Genomic DNA, 18761 nt, shown 5'->3' with positions numbered 1-18761 from the left:
CCCTTAAAGAATGTCCTTGTCACCTCCCATGGGTAACTAGTGTTCTGATTTCTATCACTAGATTAATTTTGCATCTTTTCTTGTGTACTCTTGTGTCTGGCTTCTTTTTCTCAACAAGATTGTTGAGATTCATCCAAATTAAGTATCAGTAGTTCATTCTTTTGTATTACTAAGAAGTATTCAGCGAGCATTTAAGTTTCCAGTTTGGGGCTGTTATGAATAATGGTTCAGTGAAGAGACTTGACGAAGTTGTTTTCTGGACATATAGTTTCATTTATCTTGGGTAAATAAATACCTAGGAGTGGAAAATAAGTTGGGTGTGTATTTAACTTTATAACATAACAAGCAGTTTTCCGAAGAAGTTTATCATTTCACACTTCCACCAGCATATATGAAGGTTCCAGTTTCTCCACGTTCTTCCTAACATTTGGCGTCATCCGTGTTTTTAATTTTAGTCATTCTGGTGGGTGTGAAATGATATCATAGGTTTCATTTGCATTTTCTCAATAACTAATGATTCTGAGCGCCTTTTCGTGTACAGGTTTACAATTTGTGTGTCTATTTTTGACGTGTCCATTCTAACCTTTTGCCCTTTTTTAATTGAGTTGTTTGCATTTTTTGTTACGGACATGTAGGAGTTTTTATATATTCTGCATTCAAGTCCTTTGTCAGATACATATACTGTGAACACTTTCTCCTGGTCTATAAGTTGTCTTTCAGTTTTCTTCATGGTGTCTTTTAATGAACAGCAGATTTTATACTTGATGAAATCACATTTATCATTGTTTTCTTTTTTTAGTGCCTTTGTGTTCTCTTTAAGAAATCTTTGCGCCAAGGAATTGAAGTGTTTGTGTGTTTAATAGTTTTAGTTTTTACATTTAGGTTTATGATCTGTGGCAAATTAAGAGTACTGTGATGTAGAGAGTCAAAGTGTTCAAGCTCCTTCCCCCCCTGGCCCCCAGTGTTTACCTGGGTCTACGACAATTTGTTGAAAATGCTTTTATTTCTTTAATGACTAGCCTTGGTGCCTTTGTCAGAACAAATTGGCTGTATATACACAGAAGTGTTTCTGGACTCTGTTTTGTTACCTTAACCTGTTTATTGATCCTGACCGTGCTGGTGCCACACCACGTGATTGCTGAAGCTTTGTACTAAGACCTGAAATCAGGCCGTGCAAGTCACCCCAGTTTGTGCTTGTATTTTAATGTTGTTTTGGCTATTCTGAGTCCTTTGCTCTTCCTTATACATTTAAAGACTTTATTTTGAAAGAGTTTAATGCATCCAGCTGCAAAATGGTGCAGTTTCCAAGTACTTTCTTCCCAGCTTTCCCTGATGGTCCAGTCTTACATAGCCATAGTCCACGTCTTCAGTGAGTGTGGGACTGGCGCCCATCCAGGTTGTAGCTGTTGTCTGGTGTCAGTAGTTCATTCTGTTTTATCACTGAGTAATATTCTGCTGTTTACCCATTCACCCGTTGAAGGACTTTTTAGATAATTCCCATGTCTTGGCTGTTACAAAGAAAGCTGCACTGAACATTTGTGTACAGGTTTTTGTGTGAATCTAAGTTTTTGTTTCTCTAGGATAAACCCCAAGGAGTGTGTTTGCGGGGTCATATGGGAAGTGTATGTTTGACTTGATAAAGAAGAGCCCAGTTATCTTCCAGGGTGGTTGTACCACTGGATGTCCCCACCAGCCATGCAAGAGAGATCCGGTTATTCTGCATTCTTCTTAGCACTTGGTAGTGTATTATTTTATTTTAGCTGTCTTATTCGATCTGTAGTGGTATTTTTTTGTAACTTTAATTTACTTTGATTTGGACTTCCCTAAGCATAATTGAGTACCTCTTCATATGCTGTTTGCTCTCTGTATATCTTCTTTGGTATCATGTCTGTTCAAGACTTTTGTCCGTTTCTGATTGGATTGTTGTTTTCTTAATGTCGAACGTAAACAAGTCTGTATAATCTGCATACAGGTCACATATGAGATTTGCAAATATCTTTTTCCTAGTATGTGGCTTGTCTTTTTGTCTTCTTAACAGGGACTTCTGCAGAGTGAAAGTTTTTAATTTTAATGAAGTCCAATTATAGATTTTTTTTCTTTATGGATCATGGGTTTGGTGTCGTATGTAAGAACTAATTCATTGATTAATTCTAGGTCATAAGAATTTTCTCCTGTGATTTCGTCCAGAAGTTTCTTCCCTTTAACTTCTTATTTTGAAATAATAACAGACTCACATAAGTTGCAAAAATATTAATATGTAGAATCTTATGTGTCCTTGACCATGACATCTTATGTAACTGTAATACAGTATCAAAAATGAGAAACTTAAGTTGGTTCAATACTGTTAACTAGATTATTGATTTTTGCAGTTTTTCACTGGTTTTTATTACATGCATGTGTGTGTGTATGGTTCTTTGCAGTTTTATTCCGTGTTCCTGTTCTTACAGGAAAAGCATTCAATATTTCACTGTTAAGTACGATGTTCTGCAGATTCTTTGTTGGATTGAAGAAGTTGTTTTTCATTCCTAGTTTACTGAGAGTTTTGTCTGTTCATTTTTAATGAATGGCATTGAATTTTGTTACTTTTTTTTTCTGACTCAACTGATGTAATTGTACGGTTTTCCTTTTTTAGATCTGTTAATGTGATCACATTGATTGATTTTCAGATAGTGAGCCAGCCCTCCAACCTTGGAATAAAGCCAACGTGGTGTGTTGTATTTTTCTTTTCATATATTGTGAGATTCAATTTGGTAATATTTTGAGGATTTTTGTATCTGTGTTCATGAAGAATATTAACGTGTTTGTTTGTTTGTTTGTTTTTTTAATATTGCCTTTGCTTTTGGTATCTGAATAATGCCGGCCTCTTAAAATGTGGTGGATTCAACCAGCTGCTATCTTGTAATACTGTAGTACCTATTTACTGAAAAAATCCGTGTTTAAGTGGACCCTCACAGGTCAAACCTGTGTTATTCAGAGGATGGCTGTGTTGGTATGAGACTCGTAAAATATGAGCATTTATTACTATAAATTTCCCGATAAGCACTGCTTTAGCTTTGTCTTAAAATTTTTGTTGTATTTTCATTTTCTTTCCGGTTGGTGTATTCCTTTTTTTTCCCTTGATAACTTCCTCTTTGACCTGTGAGTTATTTAGAAGTGTGCTATTTAATTTCCAGGTGTTAGGAGATTGTCCTGCCATCTTTCTGTTACTACTGTCTAGCTGATCCCATTATGGTCAGAGAAAATACTTGCAATTTTTAATATTCCATTTGATTTACCTGCAGTGTTTTTCAGTTTATTTCTCAGGTTTTTTCTAGTGGTTGTCCTAAAGATTGCATTATGCATACATTGTTTATCATAGTCTACTAGCATGAATATTTTATCGTTTAAATTGAGTGTAGATATCTTAGTATCACCAAAGCCACTTTACCTGCTTCCCTTTATGATGAAGGCATCTTTAATAATACCTCTGCACACATTGAGAAAGCTGTAATTTTTGCTTCTGTCAAAAATAATTTTTAAAACTCAAGAATAGTTTATCATATTTACCCTTCCTACTGCTCACTCTTCATTCCTGTTGTTCTGAGTTTCCTTCTGTGACTAGTTCCTTCCTGTCTGAATAACTTCCTCTAGCTGTTCTTTTAGAACAGGTCTGCAGGCAGGAAATTACCTTCACTTCCCTTCATCTGAGCTATCTTTATTTTGTCTTCAGTCCTGAAGAATGTCTTTGCTGGGTATAGAATTCTTGATTGAACAGTTCTTTTCTTTCAGTACTTGGAAATACCATGCCACTACTTGTGGTTTCTGATGAGAAATCTTTTGTCCTTTGAATCCTCATTCCGCTGTGTTTCTCTCTGATGCCTTAAAGATTTTTCTTTGCTCATTTTTCAGAAGTTTGTTTATGATATGTCTAGGTGCATATTTCTCTGGGTTTTTAACTTTTTTGTTTTAGGTTTTTTTGTAATTTTTTTTTTTTTAAATGGAGATACTGGGAATTGAACCCTGGACCTCTTCCATGCTAAGCATTCTCTCTATCACTGAGCTCTACCCACCCCACCTTTACCTGTTTTCTGTTTATGTCTTTTGAATAATTTGGAAAGGTGTCAGTCATTATTTCTTCAAATTTTTTTTTTCATCCTTGTATCCTTTTTTCCTCTTTTACTGAGAGTATGGTAAAATCAATGTTAGATCTTGTCTTTTTGTCCTGCAGGTTCCTGAGCCTCAGTCCATTTTTTAAAAAAGCCATTTGCTATTTTTCAGATTGGAAAATTACTATTGAATAATCTTCTTGTCCTCTGATTTTTTTCTTATGTCATTTTCATTTGATTGTTATGTATTAATCTTATATATGGAATCCGTGCCAAACACTTACTGGTTCTGGTAACTTTTTGTAGATTCTTTTGGATCGTCTATAGAGGCAATCATATGATCTTTGAATAGCTATGGTTTTATTTCTTCCTTTTCAACCTAGAAGCCTTTTATTTTTCTTGCCTTATTGCACTGGCTAGTACATACAGTGAAATGTTGAGTGCAAGTGGTAAGAGCAGACTTCTTTATCTTGTTCCCTGTCTTAGGGGGAAACATTCAGTGTTTCATCATTAAATATGATGTCAGCTGTAGATGGTATTTATCATGTTCAGGAAGTTTCCTCCTGTTCCTACTTTACTGGGAGTTTTTATTAGGAATGGATACTGGATTTTTGTCAAATGTATTTTCTGTGTCTATTGTAATAACCATATGTCTTTCCTTTTTTAGTTTTTTAATAATGATGAATTGCATTTCTTGACTTTTGAATATTAAATGAACCTTGCAATCCTCAGATAGACCTCACCTGGTCATGAGATATTATCCGTCTTCTATTGCTGGATTCAATTTGCTAATATTTTGTTAAGGTTTTCATCTTTATTCGTGCTGGGATATTGGACTGTGGTTTTCTTTTCTTGTAATGTCTTTGTCTGGTTTTGGTATCAGGGCACTGCTGGCCTCAGAGTGGTTTTCTGGAAGAGTTTGTATGGAATTGGTATTATTTCTTTGTTAAATGTTTGGCCACATTCACTAGTGAAGCTGTCTGGGTGTGGAATTTTTTTGTGAGAAAGCTTTTAAGTACAGATTCAATTTCTTTAGTAGATACAAGGATATACTGGTTATATGTCCTTTTGAGTTGGGTTTGGTTATTTCTGTTTTTCAAGGAATTTGTCCATTTCAAATTTTCTGGCCTACATTTAAAAATTAAATACATTATTATTATATAAAAATGTATATCATTTCTGATGTTTGTGACCCTTTTTTCCCTGTCTGGTGGTTTATCAACCTCAGGAATCTTTTCAGAGAACTATTTTTGGTTTCATTGCTTTTCTGTCATTTTGCTTGTTTGTTTGGTTTGGTTTCTATTTCATTGATTTATGCTTTGATCTTTATCATTTCTTTTCTTTTGTTTGCTTTGTGTGTGTGTGTCTGGTTTTTGTTTGTTTGTTTGTGTTTACTTTTTCTGGGTTTTCAAGGCAGAAACTTAAGTCATTGATTTAAGACTGTCCTTTTCCAATGTAGGCTTTTAGTGCTACCAGTTTTTCTATCAGGACTGTTTTAGCTGCATCACACAAATTTTGATAGGTTATATTTTCATTCATTTCAAAATACTTTCCAATTTTCCTTTTCATTTCTTCTTAGACCCATGGGTTATTTAAAAGTGTGTTATTTAGTTTCCAAATGTTTGGAGATTATCAGAGATCTTTCTGTTACTGATTTCTAATTTAATTACAAAGGTGTCAGGAAACATGCTGTGTATGATTTGAATTCTTTTACATTTATTAAGATTAGTTTCATAGCCCTGGCTGTAGTTTATCTGGGTAAATAATCAGCTTCTGTCGAGTGGAACAGTCTTTAGGTCAAGTCACTTGATGATGTTGTTCAAGTACTTTAGAATTTTAACATGTAAATTTAAATGCATGTCTTTTTTAACATGCCTTACATATTTCACACTTGTATATTGGGGATTTATCTTTATTTGATCAACGTATCCCCTGTTACTTCTTGTGGCAGGCTTTTTACACAGAAGGTTCCAACGTTGCCTTCCATCTCGCAGGCTCTTCTAGGGCGTGGCTGTCCCCCGAGGAGAGGCTGAGCTTAGTGACTTGAAGTCAGGATGGGGTGACAGCAGTGATGCTCTGTGCCCCCCCCCGCCCCTGCAGGGTCAGCTCGCGATTGGTCGTCTAGGACTGCTTCCTCTCCCATGAAACCTACCGCGGTACCAGGGACAGCCCTCTGGTTTGCCGTCCTCACTGAGCCACCCTCCAGCCTGCCCAGCCCACGTGCCAGATACATATGGGAAGAAAGACATCATCTCGGAGGTAAATCCTCCAGCTCCAGCTCCAGCAGCTGTTGAAGTCAGTGTCTGAGTCTTCCTGGCTGAGCCCCAGACACTGAAGCAGAGAGAGTCGGTTCTGTCTGCCTGTCTGACTTCCTACTGCGGGTCCCCGTGCATAAGAGAACCTCCCTTGTCTTACATCACCACGTATGATTGGTGGCTTGGCTTGTCACACCATAATAAAGATCATTTCTTTTTCAGTAGGGTCGAAAGAGGTACCCTTTCCAGTCCCTGCATACCTAATAGTATCTGGTTTTGTTTCGTTTGTTTTAGGGGACAGGTAGTTAGGTTTTTTGTTTTTGTTTTTGTTTTTTTTAATGGAGGTCCTGGGGACTGAACCCAGGACCATGCATGCTAGTCATGCACTCTACCACTGAGCTATACCTTCCCCCATGAAAACATCTTTAATTTCACTCTCGAGTCGCTCTGGAGTTCTTGGATATAAAGTGATTCTCTCTCAGAACTTTGAAGTTAACGATCTTCTTGCATCCAAGTCTTGCCAGTGAAACAGGATGTAAATCTGGTTCTTATTCCTCTGCCTGGTAATGTTTTTCTTCGTGAAGCTTTTAGGAGATTGGAGCTTCATATATTTCATCAAAGTGCATTTGGGTCATCTGTTATTTGCTTCTGTCTAAGGACTTGTGTCTTTTTATTTGCCTCAGTATATTTATTACAACTTATTCTAAAATTGTACTTTGTTTACTCTGTTATCCCTCTTAGGAGTCGGTTATTTCTTGATTAATTACAGTTACTGTGTTCGCTGTTTTGTTGTTGATGTTTGGTTTTGAGATGCCCTGGTACCCTCCCTGCAGCACTGTATCAGTTCAGAGGTGCATCAGAGGATGTGGGGAGTGCCAGGGAAAGTTTAGGGGCTCCTGGTCTTACGTGTCACGAAGATAGATACTGGAAAACTTTCTGATCTTTTGGAGATAAATGCCTGTGTTGACTTACCCATGGTCCGAGGGCAGCAGGAGAGTGGCTCCTACTGTGGCGTTTCAACCAATCCTGCTTCAGTTTCCTCTGGGGAGTCTCCCTTCCCTGTTTCTGCTGCTTCAGAGCAGGGGCAGCTTCTACTTCTGGTGTCCTGGGAAGAAGCTCTGGGGTAAGGTTACCTCCTTCCATCTTGTCTCACGTCATCTGCATTTTGTCTTTCAGAATCCTCAATCATTTCAGCTCCAGAGGATACTGACCCCTTTGTTTCTCAGGGCACTCTAAGAATTTCAGGAGCAGCTGGGGGTCTGGAGCCCAGGGTCCCATTTTAGGCTAATTGTGGTAGTTGGTGTAAAATGCTCAGAAATTGCATGTGCTTTGTTTTTAATGCACACAGGGTCCTACTTGTCCTTCTGCTGGCTCTGTTTGTCTTAAGCTGCTTTTATTATTAGCAGGTAGAGAAACTGCTCGTGTGCCTCTTAGATGTCTCCATCCATCCTTGGATCTCAGTATTGATAAAAATCATCTTTCTGTGGATTATATTCGTTAAAAAGTTAAAATGCTTTAGTCTGTGACTTGAATTTTGACAAGAATATATGGAATATGTAATCAAATCAAAGTGTTGCAGTATTGTTTGCAGAAATTTTTAGAAAATGTTGCCTATGTCCCTCACATTTTTTCTGTTGTATATAAAACAATATTTAGAATGATTTACAGCGACTAAAATAATCACAGTTTTATAACGTTATAAAAAAGAGTCACTTTTTAAAAATTTTATATATATATATATTTTGGGGTGAGTAATTAGGTCTATTTATTTATTTGTTTATTTTTAATAGAGGCACTGGGGATTGAACCCAGGACCTCCCGCATGCTAGGCATGCGCTCTCCCACTGAGCTACACCCTCCTCCAAAAGAGCCCTTTTGTAATATATTTGCATAGGCTTTCCTTTTAAGTACACCAGCATGCTTATTTTCCCCCTAAATTGGTGATTTACTTGAGACTTTATTATATTAAAGAAAGACCTTTTTTTTTTTCCTCCAGAGCAGCATCTCAGACATGTTGAAAAAGACGTTTTGATCCCTAAAATAATGAGAGAAAAGGCCCGGGAGAGATGCTCTGAGCAAGTTCAAGGTAAAATTCAAATATTCATGTAAAGATCAAATGTATTTTTTATAATATGATCCAAATTTAATCCTTAGCCTCACAGTCGAGTAGTCAGTGAATTAATATGTACGAATTACTTCTCACCCTTTTACTCAATATCACTCAGGATCTCAGCTTTCAGAACTTCCAGGCAGTGTTCCATTCATTTACAATTTAAAAATCTCCCAAATTACTAAGAAAAAAATTTTTTCCCAGATGTACAGTTACATATAGAGAAAAGCTTGTATTCATATTTTGGAGAAAGAAGTTATTGCGATGGTTCGGATAGGGAAAGAAGAAACATCAAATGTAATATGTGCCTCATTTTCCTCTGTCAACATAATCATGTAGATATATATTCTAAGGCGATTTTCTTTGGTGTCACTGTCTATTACTGAATTGTTAGTGGAATCTCAGCAGTACTTACAATGAGTCTTGTTTTCAAAAAAATTTTTTTTCTGTATTTTGGCATGCACCAGACACCCACATATGCAATGAAAATGTTTTCTTTGGAAAATGTTTTTTAGCATGAAATACTCCTGTAGTCTGTAAATCTAGAGATAGGTTGTTGATTGATATATAATATTATAGTGAAAAATGTAAACAAAGCAGTCGGTGAAAAGGGGGACCGTAAATGATGGGTAATTTGCAAAGCAGGTGGCAGTGTTACCGTCAAAATGTTTTTAAATAAAGATCTGCTTCTGCTTCTCGGAATGGCCACTGGAAGGGCGCAGCGGCCGAGTCTGGCCTGCTTTCCTGGCATCCCTGCCTCACTCCCCCACGGTCTTCATTGAGGGACTGCGTCTGGTAGTTCTCAGTGGGCGTGATGGGCTGCGGTCCCACTGCAGGCGTCCCACAGCAAGGCCAGGCTGTGTCAGCTGCATGTCTGCTGTGCTTCTGGGACTGTGTCAGTAACATCTGGGTGCTGGGAACGTTTCTGTCCCTTAGACGCTATCTCCTTAGAGAATGGCCTCTGTGATTGGTGGAGAGGCAACGTCAGATGACGTTGTGTGATGGTTTTTGCTTTTTCTTAAATGATTTGTTCTGAGCTTTCTAGTTTTAAATTCATCCATGAATTAGGTCTAAAGTAAGTCCATCTATAAATAAATTGATTAACACATTACCAGTAATGTATTAGTGTCATTCTGTGGTCCTGCTTTCATTGTGAATTAGTTGCTTAATAGAGCACCTTCCTTCCCCCCACCCCAGGTGTCAGGAGAAATGACCCCATTGGCACCTGCAGGTAGAGTTCAGTGCACATCTGGCATTGGCAGGTGTCATGCTGGAGGTCCCTGGAGCCCACCCCCAACCTGTCTCATAGAACATTTACAAATACGTGCCCTGACTCAGGTGAGGGAGGATAGAACTTAAAAATGGATAATAGAATTAATGCAGTTAACTTTTCACTCCTAGGAAGAGTATTTACTTATTACTGATCTGTTGGTCCAAAATGATAAACATGAGTTCTATTTATGCTGTTTTGTAACACATGATTCGGATATGTGGAATGAAAGAAAGCTAGCTAACTCAGTTATAGACTTGAGTTTTTCCTCTCATGATTCAGATGAAAATATAGAACCATTGGGTTAGGGTTTCAGAACTACCTTTGCTTACTCTTAGACAGTGAAACTTTGTTTGTGGTCTTTGAAATGAAAGAAATAGAGTGTAACTTTAAAGTATTTATTTGTGTTGTACAACTACTTGTTGTACAAACAACTTTGTGATGGTACAGAAAAGAAAATGTTTACTTTTTGCTTCTTTATCAAAACTTAAGTTGTTTAGGATGTTGACATTGTTGTTAAGTTTTTTTTCTAATATCTTGTCAAGATGTTAAAATTTTAATACTTTCATTATGTAAAATAAAACCTGTTTATTTTAACAATATTTAATTTTAATATTTAAAATCTTCTGAAGACTGAAAGCACCTTAGAATTTGAGCTCCATTTGGGTAATTTTAGTGCATTTCTTATGTTATAACAAATGATGTTTGAATAATTGAATTTTTATAGAGAATTGCCTATTGATCTTTTTAGGCCATATGGTCAAAAACAGTGTCTTAGAATCTAAGATTGATTATTTTACAAGAGAATGATCCTTAGTGTCTCCCTGTTTAACCATGTGAATCAGGGAAGAACGCACATTGGTGTTGCTCCAACAGCAGCAGAGCAGCCACATTTAACCTGGACAGTAAGACGTGATTTAGAATCAGGACGCTTGCCTTGTAGTTTATTTACTATTTATAGCCTTTGCTCTGTTAAATCATTGCAGGATTTTATATGAAAGTGTTATGCATCCTAATTGTGTAGTTCTTGGATAAAGATATAGGAATTTTAATGATTGATCTGACTTTCTGCTAAATGCCTGAAACATGGTTATGTAGGAAAGCTATTCTGTTTGATTTTTTTTTCTTCTTCCCTCCATGTCGTTTCAACCCGGCTGATCATAAGAATTGGGTCAGGCTGCCAGCGACTTAGGTTTGTGAAGGGAGTGGAACAGCTTTTCCAGTGACAAAGAGAAATGAAGTCACTCTCAATGAAAGAAGGACGCCTCATTATAGGCATGGACAGCAGTTATTGACAGCTACACTTCCTATTAACAAGGGGCGTTTAACTAAGAGTTTGGCTGTCGGATCTTTGGACTTGATCTAATTTGCTAGCATTAATTAGTTTCTTTTGAGCACAGACACTTGGTGCTCACAGCTATAGATTTGGAGGGCTAATTAGGATGGAAAATTGAACAGAATGGGGTAAGGCATTAACCTTCAACCATTACCAGCTGGGACACTGATAAAGACCACGGCGTCCACATGCTCCCTATTGATGTGAAGAGTGCCCTGATGAATATCCATTTCAGCCAGGTTTCTGTGGTCTTCCTAGTTCTCTCTTCATCAGAAGTTTGAACCCGCATCCTGATCCCCATTATCTGTCTATACACGGTTGGTTTTTAGTACACACTGATTTAGTCTGAGTTGTACACTTCACCTTATGTTTAAACAATTAAAATTTGTCTTAAATAGCAGCTAACGTTTAGCATATTTCATCGTAATATCCCCTAATACTTCTAAAATTTAACTTCTGTCTACAATTACATGATTCTAATTCTACAGTTAATTTTTCTGAAGTCACTGTAACTTCGCCATTCCAGTATGATGAACATTATAAGCTGAAACAAGAAAATCTCATTTTGGGGGTGACAGTTAAGCAGTGTTGGTATTAAACGTGTCATCTTAGGAATCTTTGTCTTCGTCAAGTAGATATACCTTTTTGTTTGTTTTTGAAGAGAAAAATACTTTTGCACTTAATTTTGATGTGATGAGTGAAGATGGCTTGACTTGTAGATTGGATACAGAATTGAGACTCCTGACCTCACTATTGCATAAACTTTCACAAGATTATAACCTCTGCTGGTAGAGTATATATCAGAAGAAAGGCAATAGAACAATTAATTTAAATAGAAAACTCGACTTTATAGTATTTTTGTTTTGCCAGTGGTACTGGTGGCAGTGATTAAAGCCACTGAGAAACATGACCAGGTCTGTTTCCAGATGTTAACACAATGAACGCTGAGTACGCTGGGGATGGACCTGAAGGAAAACTAGAATTTTCTGACTTACTTGCTCCCTCCAGTCTCCCCCACTCCCAGAAGCCAAAACAGAGATCCCATTCCACCAAGTGTGATGATGGATCTGGGAGTTACCAGCTTGTGGTGTTTCAGGAAGATGGTTTGATGACCAGTCAGGGAAATGGTAGGACCACTCCCCAAATCCAGGTTTTCACACCAGCCAAGGGCCAACCTGGCAAGCAGGTCTCTCTAAGGACAGCAGTCTCAGGTCTGCCATGTTGTCTCTTTTCTGCCCCTGGACACAAGAAAAGTTACGTGTATTCAATAGTTTTATAACACTTAATTCAATGATTCCGTATTTAATGAAAGTTCTCACATACGCGTATTGGATCGATGTCATGTCAGTGGCGTCATGAGTAATAGACATCTGTCAATCACAAATACAGCTGAATGATTTTTAAAACAACTGAACAAAGTATATAATGGTCGTTACTCATTGATTTAGCAGTTCTCAGTTACATTTATTAAACCACACTTGTAGTGTAGGACTTAATGACTTACGATTGTCTTGTTTCTGAATAATGGCAGTTTTGTAATAAAATTATCTAAAATTGGACATCAGTATTCTTTAGTTTTACGGCTAGTTTTTATGGCTAGTTCCCCCCCCACACAGAGAAAGGTGCGGTGTACTTTAGTCTTACAACTTAAATCTTTAACTGCTAAATCTTTAAAGGACTAAATCAGCAGGGAATTTTGTCAGGGCAGATGAATTTAGTATTTTAAACAGCTAATTTATGCAACTCATTTCTGAAGGTATGAGTGAAAAGTCCACGTTTGAACACAGAAAAAATTATATGGCTTGAAACTTAGAAATATTGTTAAAATGAGTAAATATTATACAAAATATGAATTATAGTTTATCAGTACTTTATTAACAAGTTTGTATTATTTTCCTAGATTTCTTAGATATTCAACTTTTAATTATTTTGCTGTAATAGACTTAAATCCTTTCATTTTGTGAGCAATTAATGCCAAATTAAATGTGGTCTTTAAACAGATAGTGTCCTTTCATATAAAATCTGAGTACAATATCACACTTTATATGAGCTACCTGATGGTTCTTGAGTTGCGATTAGATTCTTTCCAGATAATCAGAACCTGTGACTGGTAAACTTCTTGCAAATACTCACAAATAATTATATTTTGACTAAATACATTCTTCTAGGAATCTTGTATGTCTGATGGAAAAATAAATAAGGGGGAAATTTGGTTTGTACAGAACTCTGGTATGCATTGAATTGGTAGGTTTAGAACTATTTAAAAACTAAGCAGTTCTTTTTGAGATGGGTCTAGAATTTGCTTCAAACTGTAATGTATAACACAGAAAAAAGTAGTATTTTTGTATTATTACAAATTATTAATCTTGTTACATTTCTAGAGTCAGTGCATGAACACGGTGTTGTATTATTTTCATAAACCAGTTCATTTTTGTGGCTGGCTTTTTTTGAGGGATGCAAAATACAGAGTAAATCCTAAATCACATAAAGAAGTAGTTTAAATAGTAATGATTTCTTATGATTTACTCAGGTTCTCAGAGTATTGTTCAGTTAAATAGATACAATAGAAATTTTATTCTGAGGCCCATAAATAAGCTTATCTGCCATATTAACTGTGTCTCCACAGTGTCAGCATTTGATAATACTCTTTGCATATATTTTAGTGTCAGACTGTTATTACATAACTAAAAATATATTTTCACAAAGCAAAAACAGAATTTTCAAATTCCCTTAAGCACTTGAATGGACCCTTAGGGTTATGTGGAACATAGTCATTGAAAAATATTTGTTGAATATTTCCTACTTGCTAGTCACCATTACATGAACAGTAAATGAACAGACAGAACTATTTATCATTATAGCCCTTACATTTCAATGAAGGAGGGAGATAAATATTATAAGCTATTATAAGTAAATATAATTGATCTGGAGAATAATAAAGTTGGTAAGGTCAGTGGTAGGGTGCTAGGGTTAGAAGGGGCTGCAATTTTTAATAGGTGGTCAGTAGATCTCACTGAGAAGGTGACATTTGGACGGAATTCTGGAGGGAGGGGAAGGAGTGAGACGTGCAGGTGTCTCTGGAAAGAACGGTGTGAACAGAAGGGGTGCACGTGGAAAGACACTGGAACGCAGGTGAAGCTGGCGTGATTGAGGAACACCAGAAAGTCCCTGTGGTTAGAGTGGGATGAGTGAGGGGAAGAGTGGAAGGTGGGAGACTAGGGGCAGAATCTGTGTCTTGTAGACACTGTGGAGCGAAGTGAACGACATCGACGGCTTAGCAGTGGTATGAGACAGGGTCTGATGTACAATTGAGGAGCATCACTCGCCGCTGTGTTGAGTAGATGAAATAGGGGCGAGGGCAGAACCAGGGACGCCAGTGCAAGGATGTGACTGACAGTCCAGATGACAGATGGTGGTGGATCGGAAGGGTGGTAACAGTGGAGATGGTGAGAATGAGCACATCCAGGATGTATTGTGAAGACAGAGGCAAGAGGGAAAGAAAGGACTCCCTGTTATTTGCCCTGAACAAATAATGGATGGAGTTGTGGTTAACAGAGATGGGGAAGACAGTGTGGGGGGAAATATTATTTTAGTTTACTTTCCAGTGATTGATAAATAAGGAGTTTAGTTTTGGACATGTTAACTTTGAGGTGTCTAGTAGACAGCTAAGTTTGAAGCCATTGTATTGGACAATAGTAAAAGGGAAACAAAGGAGGAGAATGTTTATCCAGTTGCAGTGGTTCTGGTACTTTTCTAAGAATTTTGTGTAAGTTCTCTTAGTGTATGTTTGGCCCACATTGCCAGCCTGGACAGTGGGAGATTAAAGACTGAATTGATGTTTGTTCCTTGGTTTTCCTTTTATGATTCCAGATGGACCACTTCCCTTCCAGAATAAATCATGACTACACTGATAGGCTAATCCAACAGACTTTACTTAGTACTGCTATGTGCAGTGTCTGGTGCTAGGTGCGGTGGGGACTACAAGAACGTGGTCTCATTCCACAGAAACGGAACTGAATTAGCTCTTCATATCAAATGACTAGTTAATACATATGAGGTGATGTATCTTAGGTATCTTAATTCCTAGTTTAGTGTTTGTTCCATTAAAACATACCATTTGACTACATCAGAGAACAATAACAGTTCATCTGTGCTGACTTTAATCATTTGGAAGTGGCTGTCTAGCACACAGGTGTCATTAGGTCATCTAGCTGTGTCTACCATGAGTGGTAGATTCGGTGGGTGATGATTTGCTTTGTCTAGTGTTTGTCCTTTTGGCCTATATGCTAGTTTATCTCTACTTACTGCTTTTTAGTTGTGGATTATGTTTGCAATGTGTTATTTATCCTAGACTTTACCAAGATTGAAGTTGTTTTCTTCCAGTAGCTTAAGCAATTTTTATTATTTTCATTTTCTGGGAACACTTTTTTTTTATTGTTTCCTGTAGCACCTTTTAGGGGCTGTAGCCCTACATATATAAACTATAGACCATTTATTCATTAAATGCGGTCATACATAACATAATTTGAGTTATATATTTAACTTTAATGTTTAATTTTTATAATTTGTAATTAAGAATATCTACTTCTTGGATGTTTAGTTTTCACTGAAATTGAAACTCTTCTTGATTTTCATTACCTTAATCTTATGAAAAAAATTATTCAATTAAATATTATATGGTAATTAATAGTAGATTTTATGAAGGATCATTAATAAACCTGAACATGTTCATAATGCTAAATTTTTAAAAAGCATTATATAAAATTATATATGTAGATGGATATAGGAAAAAAGAAATACATCAGAATTTAATAAGTATCTGGAAATGTGGGAGTGAAGAAGATGGATCATAGGTTATTTCTTTTCCTATGTGTGGTTTTTTTTCATACTGTCCAAGACAAAAACATTACTTTCTTTAAAATTTTTATGTCCCACATGCATAAATTCTAAGTACATAGTTTGATGAATTATGATAGAATAAACATATATCAGTAATTACTACTGAGGTCAAGAAACAGAAATTACCAGAAGCCAGCCTTCTTTATGTTCTCTCCCAATCACTATCCCTTTTCTCCTCCTAGACGGTAACCACCATTTTGACTGCAAACTTCGTAGATTAGTTTGCCTTTTTAAAAATTTAAATGGAATCATATGGTATGTGCTATTTTGTGTCTGAGTTTTAACTCAACTTTGTGTTTGTGAGATTCATCCATTTTCCTGCATGGAATAGTAGTTCCTTCATTTTCATTGTCACATAGTACCATGATATGAATGTGCTATAATTCATTCATCCATTCTACTGTAATGGATATTTAGGTCATTTCTGGTTTTATACAAATAATGCCCCTATAAACATATCCTTTGTGACCCATGTGCATGTATTTCTGTGTTGTGTGTGTGTGTGTGTGTGTGTGTATATATATATATATATATATATATATATTTAGAAATGGGATTTCTGGGTTATATGATGTGCATAATTTCAACTTTAGCAGATAATGTTAAACAGACTTCCAAATGACTGGAAGTACATACACCCAATGTTTAAAAACAACCATAAAGGATGTGAGAGGAAGAGGGTGGATTATGAGTGATTTTTAAAAATATGATTTTATAGATTATTATCCATAATGAACATATATTTCTTTAAAAACCTATAATCATTTTACATTTTATAATACAAAAACTATAAATATAGAAAGTGAAGTTTTCTGTATGTTATGTGCTATAGAGAGATCACAAACTGAGAAAATATTCCTAACACATGTGACAAAGGTTTGCAATCCTTAATGTATAAAAATTTACTATATACTGAATAAAAAGATAAGAAACCTTAACAGAGAATCTGAAACACTAAAAAAGACCCAAATCAAAATTGTAGAACTGAAAATATGCAATATCTGATGAATAAACTTTAGAGTGAAAATGGCAGAAGGTGTCATGAATCTAGAGATAGATCAATAGAAATCTAAAGAAAAGAGAAAAAAAGCTTAACAAAGATGAATAGAATCAGAACAGCAGACAGAAAGACGAAAAAAAAATGAAACCAATAAAGGGACCTATGGGATAATATAAAGCATGCCAATCTACACATAATAGGGGTCCCAAAAGGAGAAGAAAGAGAAAAGGGGTCAAAAATATATTTGAAGAAATAATGGCTGAAAACTTTCCAAACCTGAAGAACGAAACAGATATCCCAAGAACAGGAAAGACAGAGGGTCCCAAACAAGAGGAACCCGAACAGACCTACACCAAGACACATTATAATTAAAATGACAGAAGTTAAAGAGAGGATTCTAAAGGCAACAAGAGAAAAACAAAGAGTTAGTTACAAGGGAATCCCAAGAAGGCTGTCAGCTGATTCCTCTGCAGAAACTTTGCAGGCCAGAAGGAAGTGGCAAGATATTTTCCATCCTGAAGGGGAAAAACCTGCAACCTAGGAGCCACTACCCAGCAAGTTTATCATTTAGAATAGAAAGAGAGAGAAAAATTTCTCAGACAGACAAGCAAAAACTAAAAGAATATAGCAATACTAAACCTATCTGAAAAGAAACACTGAAAGGTCTTCTCTAAAATAGGTAAGCAGCAAGAAAGAGAAAATCACAATTGGAAATATGATGATAACTACAATGAACAGCAAAAGAATAAACATGAAGATGTAAAAGAGGACATCAGAATCATAAAATGTGGAGGAGGGGAGTAAGAAAATGTAGATTTTTTTCCCTTAAATTTGTTTGAGCCTATATCACTACCACTCTAAACCAAGTAGATACAGCAGTGGGTTAACATACTTGAAAAACAGGGTAACCACAAATCAAAAACAAAATAGATTCACAAAAACTGAAAAGAAGAGAACTCAAGCTTAATATGAAAGAAAATCATCAAGCTACAAAAGGAAAAAGAAAAAGGAAAGAACAAAGAAGAAATACAAAATAAACTGGAAAACAAGGTTTAAAATGGAAATAAATACACATTTATCAATAATTACCTTAAAGGTCATTGGACTGAATGCTCCAGTCAAAAGACACAGAGTGGCCGATTGGATAATAAAGTAAAAGCCTACACCATGCTACCTACAAGAGACCCACTTTAGGGTGAAGGACACACATAGATAGAAAGAGGATAGAAAAAGATACTTCATGCAAATGGAAATGACAAGAAAGCAGGAGTAGTAATACTCATATCAGACAAAACAGACTGTAAAACAAAGGCCATAAAGAAAGATAAAGAAGGACACTATAATAAACAGATCAATACGAGAGGAGGATATTACACTCATTAACAAAAATGCACCCCATATAGGAGCACTTAAATACATAAAGCAAATACTAACAGATATAAGGGGAAAATTTGATGGAAACACAATAATAGTAGAAGACTTTTAACACCCCACTAACATCAGTGGGTGGACTTTTCAGACAAAATCAGTACAGCAATGAAGATCCTAAACTATACAAAGAACACTTAGGCTTAATTGATATTTTCAGAACATTACATCCAAGAAAACTAGAATATACACTCCTTTCAAGTGTGCCTGAGGCACTGCCTAGGATAGACTGCATATTAGGGCACAAAACAAGTCTCAGCAAATTTAAGAGAATAAAAATTATTTCTAGCATCTTTTCTGGCCATAGTGGCATGAAACTTGACATCAACCACAGGGGAGGGGGGAAACAAGAATAAAAACCAGTAGGTCAATGACATA

The 18761-nt window shown here is 36.3% G+C and overlaps 1 protein-coding gene across 4 annotated transcripts in view; it reads left to right on the top strand.

Moving 5' to 3' along the window:
- Positions 1-18761, top strand: part of CMC1 (C-X9-C motif containing 1) — a 70545-nt gene that overhangs the window by 13716 nt on the left and 38068 nt on the right. For 2 of the 4 annotated variants that reach the window (XM_074345371.1, XM_074345372.1), the window contains exon 2: positions 8337-8426. The exons of 1 other annotated variant lie outside the window; for it this stretch is intronic. In XM_074345371.1, the coding sequence (XP_074201472.1) occupies positions 8337-8426 (90 nt within the window). Of the gene's footprint in view, positions 1-1580; positions 1739-8336; positions 8427-18761 lie in introns of all 4 variants that reach the window. One more of the 4 variants, XM_074345370.1, reaches the window with a different exon arrangement.

This window comes from Camelus bactrianus, chromosome 17, assembly GCF_048773025.1.
Source record: "Camelus bactrianus isolate YW-2024 breed Bactrian camel chromosome 17, ASM4877302v1, whole genome shotgun sequence".
NCBI lineage: Eukaryota > Metazoa > Chordata > Mammalia > Artiodactyla > Camelidae > Camelus > Camelus bactrianus.
The sequence above is the reverse complement of the archived record's forward strand: the minus strand, read 5'-3'. Positions and strand labels throughout refer to the sequence as shown.